Below are 10,497 nucleotides of genomic sequence, written 5' to 3' on the forward strand. Positions count from 1 at the left end.
CTAATCTTTAATAAAACTTGCTTTTGACCAAACAAATAAATAATCTAACAAAACCAGTGGTAAACAGCTGCTTTCACCATTGAACTTTTATATCTAGGCTGTGTGACGAAAAATGTCTTTTGTGAAGTCACAGTACCCATATGAGCGCATATTTTCTGTCCAAAACTTTTAATGTTTTTGGGACAAACACGATCGTGCCCATTCAAGCGTGGACCAAGTTTGTGACGTCACAATGGTGAAGGACATGTGTGATAAGGTGAGTATATGCTATCATACATGGGTTAGGTACATAAATTAACTCACTAAAAACATTATTGTCTATGCTACATGAATAATAAACTTATTCATAGTCTGTGACTTTTGTTATTTAGAAGAAACAGTTCGCTGTTGGCTACGTTTCTTTGTCTTTGGATTTTCCAATAATTTGAAGTAGTTTATACACGGTCACTTCCTCTTCACCCGCTTCGGGGAAAGGATTTTATTCTTTTTGGCCTCTTTCTCATCAAAACTTCGAAGATGTTTCGTGATTGAAGATATGACGTCATCACAGCCTGATTTTGACAAATCGCCTGCTGACACGTAAATCCTCAAAGCGCGAACATATTCGTCCTTTGATTTCTCTGTTTCTCCCAACTCAGCCAGGATGTAAGCCTTGCAGTGGACGCACCTACCGTAGGTGGAAGTTCCAACAAGAATCTCACACTTTTCAATAAATCGAAGAGCTCTTTCTGCGATTCCCAAGGCTTGCTCGAAGTCCTCGACCACAATCAAGAAAGCTGCACAATCTGCCAAACAATCTACGTAACTTTTGCATAAACGCTGATCTGTTTCGAATGTGAACTGATGCGTGTCGAGATCATTCACAATTAAGTTGAGAATTGAAGCTATGACGTATTCGGTTCCACACAATGACCCTTTGTCAGCCATGGCTGAAGCAAGCCAGGACAAATTGTTTGCTACCACTGTATATCCATACAATCTGTCTCTGATATTCCCGACTAGTTCTAAATGTTCCGTGGCTTTTTGAATCATGGAGAGAGAAGATTCATAAATTCCACTTTTTTCAAGTTCCTGGGATAGAACGAAGCATTTTTCAGCCTCGTTTAATTCCTTGTTGACAGAAACCACATCTAACGCATGGTTACCTTTTCCGACTCGTTTAGCCATCATACAAAATATAATCTGTCCTTTTGTTTAAACAAGGCCTACATGCAATCAACGTCACTAAGCACCTGACGTATACAGAGGAAGTTAGTGATTATTCTAGCGAAGCTGCCAAAACGACGGAAATCGACGTAGGGCTCAGTGTGCTTTCGTCGGTTTCTTATCCAATAAACTGAACTGCTTTCGCTTTGACGGTTTCACGTCGCATTGCTTCAATAGGAAACGGCCGATTAAACAAACATTGCTTTCAAATTCACTTGTTCTAAATCTTTATGGTTTCAACTATGCAGACAAAACTTACCAATGCAGATCAATGTTTGGTTTATTGCGAGAAAGGAACAAGTTTAGTCAAGATTTATGACATCTCAGATACAATGGAACCCATTCCCCTACTTGGCTGTGTCAATATTTGACAGCCAGCCAATGAATTACGATACGGAAAGCTGTGTGCAATATTTTCGAACTTGGAATATTGCATAATCTTTAATGTAAAACGTCCAACAAAGTAGGCCAATTTTGAATGTAATAATATATTTTTTGTGTTATGCACTGACATTGAGAAACGTTTAACGTTGCCAAGGAAAACCACAAACCATTTTGTTCATATTTCTTGTTTCCATGTGACGAAAAAGACCCAGCAGGTGAAGCACCAGTTGCACAAAGAACGAATAAACGAAGTTAACAATTTGTGAGTCGTGAAGATGTAATTCAACAGGGTAGAATGCGATCTGTTAGTTTTGTTCAACATCTCAGACTAAATCTTGCTGGCAAAGTATCGCAACGATGTATCAGCTTGGGCGATGTTGACGGCGATTCCATCAATGAACTTGTTGTTGCAGATTCAAGTAAGTTCATTATACAAATTTTTTCAAAACTATGTTAACAGTAAAAAACTAATTACAAAACCACAGTGTTGTTGTAGAAAATGTTTACTTACAAAAAGTGGTATGGGTAAAAAGTATTCATGATAAACTTGTTCAAACAAAAGTTGTGACAAAAATATTTTGGCAGAAGGATCACTCTACGTTTACAAAGGAGGCTCCCTCCAGCCATGGCAAGAGTTGCATCAACTTGGTGATATTTCATGCATTGCTGTTGGCAACATTCTTAACAATTCAAAACCTGTTGTGATTGTTTTTACTGTCGGGGGAAATTGTTCCATCATTGATTTCACAAGAAGGTATCTTTATTTCAATACATGCCTAAAACACAAAAATTAAAGTTTTGTTCCTTTGCTTTTTTCTGAAAAAATTTTTAAAGTAATTTATTTATTTATTTTCAGTTTTTCTGATGGAGCGTCGTCAATTGTAGCCAGTGAGCAGCTAATAGGTTGTGTCAACAGCATGTTTGTTGGGGATGTTGATGGTGACGGAAGGCTTGAACTGGTGACAAGTCACAATGACAAACACGTTTCAGCTTTTAGGCAAATATTAATTGAAATTAGCAGGAAGATCTTAAAATGAAAAATTTGTGTATATTGTTGAGTGTGATGCACAATAATCGAAGATAATTTGGTTTTCTTTGTTATTTGTTTGTATCCAACTTAAATCACTTTTGAGCCGGTGGATGTTGTTGGTTGTAGGTGGAATGACCGACTTAAAAAGTTTTGCCTTTTGCAACGCTGGAAACTTGAACATTTGCCGGGAAATGTTTCACTTCACATAGGTAAAGACGATGACAAGCCAGCGATCATGGTTTCCCAGCCTGGTTGTTGTTACGCTCTCCTGCATGTTGGTTGGGTAAGGAGTGTTTGGGACTTTCAACCTTGCCAATCGTGAAATGCTGTCTTCTTAGACGTCCAGAACAGGGGATTCACCCACTACTGGGGGGTTTTGTAATGACGACAAACTCGTTCAATCCATTCCATTGTCCAGGTCACATGTTGAATGCTTATTGTTGCTTTCACAAAATTAACTTAAAATTTTTCAACAAAAGTACAGAACAAATTTTAGTTTAATTTGCACAGTGTTTTGAATTTTTTTCTGTTTGTCAGCCAGCGGAGATCACAGAACCCAGAAATATCGTGCCAAATTATTGGAAGCATTCGTAAAACAAACACTACAGAGGAAGGATATTTTGCAATGGGTACAGGGGACGGAACAATTAAACTTATCGAGGGGAGCAACATTTTGTGGTCCCTGCAGGTGATTTCGACTTTATTAAAACACTCATTGTGTTTAAAGGGTTTCTGCTGCATGTTTGCAACAGGAAATGTCTCCATATTATTTGACGTCTTCTTGTTGCATAAAGTATTTTTACAAACAACACTAAGTTAAGGTTTTATGTTGAATCAAGGTTGATCACCAGCTGTTTGCCCTTGAAAAGATGGACATTCTTGGGGATAAGCGGGAGGAAGTCATAGTCTGTGCAAGGGATGGACAAACCTACATTGTCGACCATGATAGAAATGTTGTTCGATATCATTTCCATGACAACGTGGAGGTTGGAATAAAGCAATTTCTTACAACAAAAAAAATAGCACACCAGCCCATCATCGAAATATTTTTTTTTTCATTTTCGACAGTTTGCTGTTCAGCTATTAAGATAAACAGAAATTAAATTTTGGTGTTTGTCTTTTTTTTATGTTTCATGTGTTGATCGTAGGCATTTTGTGCTGGGAATTTCAGTATTGATGGAAAGCACAATATCCCATGTATGATCTACGCTGATTTCCACAGACAATTGTGGGTTTATTATGATGTTAGGTTGCCATATCTACGACCTGCAGATCTTATCACTCACGCTAACGAAGACCTAGAGATGTTGAAGTTATTTGAAAAGTTGAATGTCTCCAACGACAAAGTAAGCTTAACTGAGTTCATTTGAACCTCCACTTACAACCATGATTAAAACTGTTTTGTAATGCAATACATTCTGTTGGTTGTTGCGAAACAAAATGCTAGATTTTTTGTAACAATGTTTACATTATAATGAATGTTTGTTTGGTTTCAGGAAAAAAAAGAATTCCTTCAGCGGTGTTTGGACAATAAAATTCAAAGTTCAGAAACTTTCCATAAACACAATCTTGAAACCACAAAAGTAGACTAATGCATTACTATAAAAACTTGCGTGGTTTACAAACAAGAAACATTGTTTAAGTGGGTAAGGAATGAATTTCACAGGCTCCGCTTGATACTATTGCCGATGGTGGAATCAAGTGGCAGGGGTGGCAAATTTTTCTGTCTTCAACAGTTTTCCTCCAGTGGTTGTTCAAATACGGAATTTGTTAAAATGCAAGTTTTTTTAACAGCAAGTAAATGTTTTGATCTACTTGCATTCCATGCAAATTGTTTGCGTCTCCTTGTAAGCGCATTAAAAGTCCTCCAAATGAAACGTACGCTGATAACCTTGAGGCCACATCTCCCCCACTTTCGTCACCTTCAATTCTATAAACCTTATAACATCAAATAATTTAAATTGTTTTTTTTTCTAAATGTAATCAGGGGATATGTTGAACCCTTCATAATTATCATTCGTCAGCAAACTGAATATTTAGGAATGAGCACCTTTCCGTACATGACGTATTCAAACTGATCAGCGCGCGAAGGTGTATTCTCCCATAACGGATTAAATTCAACATCTCCTGGAGTTCCATCTTCACTCAAAGTAGTTGCAAGAACAAGTCGAAATTTGTCTCCTAGTTCCAAGAAATACAACTGCAAATAAACAAATATTCCGACTTTGACAACGACATAAAAACGAGATATAGCCGTACTTGTGTGTTAACATCCAGAATCAAATCCATTTTGAAAGATTCGCTGTCACAATGAAGTCTTGAAACTCTATCAAATTTCTTTCCTTCTGGGTCGACATCTTTAATGTCAAAAATATCTTCAAACAATAATCCAGTCGCCATGTTCAGTTCTTTCCAAACTGTTTTTTTAATTGCACAAAAAAAAAACATGCGCCAAGGCACCACCCTCATTCTGGCAGAATTCTGGCAGAATAATTTTGCAAATTTGCCACATTTTGCAAGGCACAACAGGCATTTACTCAAAAACTGGTTTCTTTTGGATTAGAATCAAATTACAGAGATGAGCAAGCAGTTCAAACCTCAAAAAACATTTAAACAAATTTTTTCGCAGCTGTATCAATCAAAAAAATCGCGAATTAAAAAAATCGCCTGGTTTTGCGATTCAGCATAATGGCGGCATGCAAAAAACTTCCCTAATACTAAGAATTCTGCTCGGCGTTCTTGCAATAGGTGCCCATATTGACCAATATCACGAGAACGGAAATTTAATGCTCTACAACATGCAATTAACAAATTTGAAATTAAGGTGCCGGATGACCTTCAAATCGCCCATCGAATAAGACCCGCTTTTTGCGAATCAGCAGCATAATGGCGTAATGTCGGCATGCGAAAAACTTCCCTATTAAAACAATTCTGCTCGGCGTTCTTGCAATAGGTGCCCATATTGACCAATATCACGAGAACGGAAATTTAATGCTCTACAACATGCAATTAACAAATTTGAAATTAAGGTGCCGGATGACCTTCAAATCGCCCATCGAATAAGACCCGCTTTTTGCGAATCAGCAGCATAATGGCGTAATGTCGGCATGCGAAAAACTTCCCTATTAAAACAATTCTGCTCGGCGTTCTTGCAATAGGTGCCCATATTGACCAATATCACGAGAACGGAAATTTAATGCTCTACAACATGCAATTAACAAATTTGAAATTAAGGTGCCGGATGACCTTCAAATCGCCCATCAAATAAGACCCGCTTTTTGCGAATCAGCAGCATAATGGCGTAATGTCGGCATGCGAAAAACTTCCCTATTAAAACAATTCTGCTCGGCGTTCTTGCAATAGGTGCCCATATTGACCAATATCACGAGAACGGAAATTTAATGCTCTACAACATGCAATTAACAAATTTGAAATTAAGGTGCCGGATGACCTTCAAATCGCCCATCGAATAAGACCCGCTTTTTGCGAATCAGCAGCATAATGGCGTAATGTCGGCATGCGAAAAACTTCCCTATTAAAACAATTCTGCTCGGCGTTCTTGCAATAGGTGCCCATATTGACCAATATCACGAGAACGGAAATTTAATGCTCTACAACATGCAATTAACAAATTTGAAATTAAGGTGCCGGATGACCTTCAAATCGCCCATCGAATAAGACCCGCTTTTTGCGAATCAGCAGCATAATGGCGTAATGTCGGCATGCGAAAAACTTCCCTATTAAAACAATTCTGCTCGGCGTTCTTGCAATAGGTGCCCATATTGACCAATATCACGAGAACGGAAATTTAATGCTCTACAACATGCAATTAACAAATTTGAAATTAAGGTGCCGGATGACCTTCAAATCGCCCATCGAATAAGACCCGCTTTTTGCGAATCAGCAGCATAATGGCGTAATGTCGGCATGCGAAAAACTTCCCTATTCAAACAATTCTGCTCGGCGTTCTTGCAATAGGTGCCCATATTGACCAATATCACGAGAACGGAAATTTAATGCTCTACAACACGCAATTAACAAATTTGAAATTAAGGTGCCGGATGACCTTCAAATCGCCCATCGAATAAGACCCGCTTTTTGCGAATCAGCAGCATAATGGCGTAATGTCGGCATGCGAAAAACTTCCCTATTAAAACAATTCTGCTCGGCGTTGTTGCAATAGGTGCCCATATTGACCAATATCACGAGAACGGAAATTTAATGCTCTACAACATGCAATTAACAAATTTGAAATTAAGGTGCCGGATGACCTTCAAATCGCCCATCGAATAAGACCCGCTTTTTGCGAATCAGCAGCATAATGGCGTAATGTCGGCATGCGAAAAACTTCCCTATTAAAACAATTCTGCTCGGCGTTCTTGCAATAGGTGCCCATATTGACCAATATCACGAGAACGGAAATTTAATGCTCTACAACATGCAATTAACAAATTTGAAATTAAGGTGCCGGATGACCTTCAAATCGCCCATCGAATAAGACCCGCTTTTTGCGAATCAGCAGCATAATGGCGTAATGTCGGCATGCGAAAAACTTCCCTATTAAAACAATTCTGCTCGGCGTTCTTGCAATAGGTGCCCATATTGACCAATATCACGAGAACGGAAATTTAATGCTCTACAACATGCAATTAACAAATTTGAAATTAAGGTGCCGGATGACCTTCAAATCGCCCATCGAATAAGACCCGCTTTTTGCGAATCAGCAGCATAATGGCGTAATGTCGGCATGCGAAAAACTTCCCTATTAAAACAATTCTGCTCGGCGTTCTTGCAATAGGTGCCCATATTGACCAATATCACGAGAACGGAAATTTAATGCTCTACAACATGCAATTAACAAATTTGAAATTAAGGTGCCGGATGACCTTCAAATCGCCCATCGAATAAGACCCGCTTTTTGCGAATCAGCAGCATAATGGCGTAATGTCGGCATGCGAAAAACTTCCCTATTAAAACAATTCTGCTCGGCGTTCTTGCAATAGGTGCCAATAAAAGATTCAATTTTGTGCTTCATCCCCTTGAACATTTTGATGGTTTTTCAACTAAACTTTTCACAGCACCCTGCACCAAACGTCTGACTGACTGAGAAGAGCAAAAAAATGCACTAAAACTGCACCAAACACGCTGAAAATCGCCCTGGCTACACCACGTGACTTCTTGCTTATTAAACAGAAAATTGACCCCAATGCATCACCATAGAGAGTCTCAGTGACGAAACTGAGACTCTCTATGACTCAGGAGTACAAGACGGGCATTCCCCGCGGGCAAAACTATTTTAATAGAATTACTGATATGCGGTCTTTAGTCCTATTTTGATAAAATAAAGTTTGGTCCTGGCATTGAAATTCGTTTTGGTCGAAGATTGCCTTTCTTTCTGTTTGTCCCTTATGACGCAATGACTTTGATGTGGACATATTTCACGCGTTATCGTTTGACTGTACTGTTGCATTCTATTAGGATTTGATCTCAGATACCGAAGGGTTTATCAACTCGTATGGATTCGTGGTACCTAACATGAAAATTTTATTAACCCCTCTCCTATTATCTCCTGACTCCCCTACCAATGACACATTTGCAGGAATTTGTCAGGTGTAGTATGAACTACACTACATTTTCAATTTTCTTTTCCCTCAAAAGTAACCATCACAATTCAACTTTTCCTTTTTTTCGAACTGAGTACGACCTGCACAGAAAATAGAGCATATTTTTTTTACAGTATTTTGTCACAGAAATCAATTATGCAACACATGTCACAGGATAAACAGTAAATACATATGTTTGTGTGTATTGGAAAAAATAGTATTTAGCGTTATATATGACACATATCTCTAAAATTTGTTGCCATTTTATCCAAAGAGCACATGAAAAAGAAATGTAGAAAGCAATCCATCATCTAAACATATAGCAAAAATGTTTTGTATTTGTTTACACCAAGGGTGTACAAACTGCAGTCCGCAAATCAACATTTTGTAGCATGTCGAAGGCTGCTACGTGGCCCGGCCCCGGAAGTCAACAAATACAATTTTTTACAAATAAAGTTGTGTATTATTGCCAAGTTTGCTGATATGTGCAAATGTACATGATTGTACACATGTTGTACTTGCATACTGCCAAAGTTATAAATTTAGAAGGCTTACTGGTCAATATGGTCAAATTTGGTCAATATGGGCACCTATTGCAAGAACGCCGAGCAGAATTGTTTTAATAGGGAAGTTTTTCGCATGCCGACATTACGCCATTATGCTGCTGATTCGCAAAAAGCGGGTCTTATTCGATGGGCGATTTGAAGGTCATCCGGCACCTTAATTTCAAATTTGTTAATTGCGTGTTGTAGATCATTAAATTTCCGTTCTCGTGATATTGGTCAATATGGGCACCTATTGCAAGAACGCCGAGCAGAATTGTTTGAATAGGGAAGTTTTTCGCATGCCGACATTACGCCATTATGCTGCTGATTTGCAAAAAGCGGGTCTTATTCGATGGGCGATTTAAAGGTCATCCGGCACCTTAATTTCAAATTTGTTAATTGCATGTTGTAGAGCATTAAATTTCCGTTCTCGTGATATTGGTCAATATGGGCACCTATTGCAAGAACGCCGAGCAGAATTGTTTTAATAGGGAAGTTTTTCGCATGCCGACATTACGCCATTATGCTGCTGATTCGCAAAAAGCGGGTCTTATTCGATGGGCGATTTGAAGGTCATCCGGCACCTTAATTTCAAATTTGTTAATTGCGTGTTGTAGAGCATTAAATTTCCGTTCTCGTGATATTGGTCAATATGGGCACCTATTGCAAGAACGCCGAGCAGAATTGTTTGAATAGGGAAGTTTTTCGCATGCCGACATTACGCCATTATGCTGCTGATTCGCAAAAAGCGGGTCTTATTCGATGGGCGATTTGAAGGTCATCCGGCACCTTAATTTCAAATTTGTTAATTGCATGTTGTAGAGCATTAAATTTCCGTTCTCGTGATATTGGTCAATATGGGCACCTATTGCAAGAACGCCGAGCAGAATTGTTTTAATAGGGAAGTTTTTCGCATGCCGACATTACGCCATTATGCTGCTGATTCGCAAAAAGCGGGTCTTATTCGATGGGCGATTTGAAGGTCATCCGGCACCTTAATTTCAAATTTGTTAATTGCGTGTTGTAGAGCATTAAATTTCCGTTCTCGTGATATTGGTCAATATGGGCACCTATTGCAAGAACGCCGAGCAGAATTGTTTGAATAGGGAAGTTTTTCGCATGCCGACATTACGCCATTATGCTGCTGATTCGCAAAAAGCGGGTCTTATTCGATGGGCGATTTGAAGGTCATCCGGCACCTTAATTTCAAATTTGTTAATTGCATGTTGTAGAGCATTAAATTTCCGTTCTCGTGATATTGGTCAATATGGGCACCTATTGCAAGAACGCCGAGCAGAATTGTTTTAATAGGGAAGTTTTTCGCATGCCGACATTACGCCATTATGCTGCTGATTCGCAAAAAGCGGGTCTTATTCGATGGGCGATTTGAAGGTCATCCGGCACCTTAATTTCAAATTTGTTAATTGCGTGTTGTAGAGCATTAAATTTCCGTTCTCGTGATATTGGTCAATATGGGCACCTATTGCAAGAACGCCGAGCAGAATTGTTTGAATAGGGAAGTTTTTCGCATGCCGACATTACGCCATTATGCTGCTGATTCGCAAAAAGCGGGTCTTATTCGATGGGCGATTTGAAGGTCATCCGGCACCTTAATTTCAAATTTGTTAATTGCATGTTGTAGAGCATTAAATTTCCGTTCTCGTGATATTGGTCAATATGGGCACCTATTGCAAGAACGCCGAGCAGAATTGTTTTAATAGGGAAGTTT

At 38.8% G+C, this 10,497-nt stretch overlaps 2 protein-coding genes across 3 annotated transcripts; one reads left to right on the forward strand and one right to left on the reverse strand.

Moving 5' to 3' along the window:
* Positions 1 to 1,814: 1,814 nt before the first annotated feature.
* Positions 1,815 to 4,256, forward strand: LOC145910314 (KICSTOR complex protein ITFG2-like). 2 transcript variants are annotated; one of them, XM_082997385.1, is made up of 9 exons: positions 1,815 to 2,009; positions 2,176 to 2,344; positions 2,447 to 2,587; positions 2,747 to 2,903; positions 2,959 to 3,038; positions 3,158 to 3,308; positions 3,460 to 3,606; positions 3,769 to 3,966; positions 4,117 to 4,256. In XM_082997385.1, exons 1-9 carry the CDS (start codon positions 1,886 to 1,888, stop codon positions 4,210 to 4,212), a joined length of 1,263 nt encoding a protein of 420 aa, XP_082853511.1. In that variant the 5' UTR covers positions 1,815 to 1,885; the 3' UTR covers positions 4,213 to 4,256. The 2 variants fall into 2 exon arrangements, with proteins under 2 accessions (XP_082853511.1, XP_082853512.1); XM_082997386.1 differs by having other exon boundaries at positions 2,179 to 2,344.
* On the reverse strand, positions 4,006 to 5,082 carry LOC145910316 (DNA-directed RNA polymerases I, II, and III subunit RPABC3-like). The gene is made up of 3 exons (XM_082997387.1): positions 4,880 to 5,082; positions 4,671 to 4,820; positions 4,006 to 4,558 (listed from the first exon to the last, which is right to left on the reverse strand). Exons 1-3 carry the CDS (start codon positions 5,066 to 5,068, stop codon positions 4,391 to 4,393), a joined length of 507 nt encoding a protein of 168 aa, XP_082853513.1. The 5' UTR covers positions 5,069 to 5,082; the 3' UTR covers positions 4,006 to 4,390.
* Between the last annotated feature and the right edge of the window lie 5,415 nt (positions 5,083 to 10,497).

Source organism: Ascidia mentula, chromosome 8 (genome assembly GCF_947561715.1).
Source record: "Ascidia mentula chromosome 8, kaAscMent1.1, whole genome shotgun sequence".
Lineage (NCBI taxonomy): Eukaryota > Metazoa > Chordata > Ascidiacea > Phlebobranchia > Ascidiidae > Ascidia > Ascidia mentula.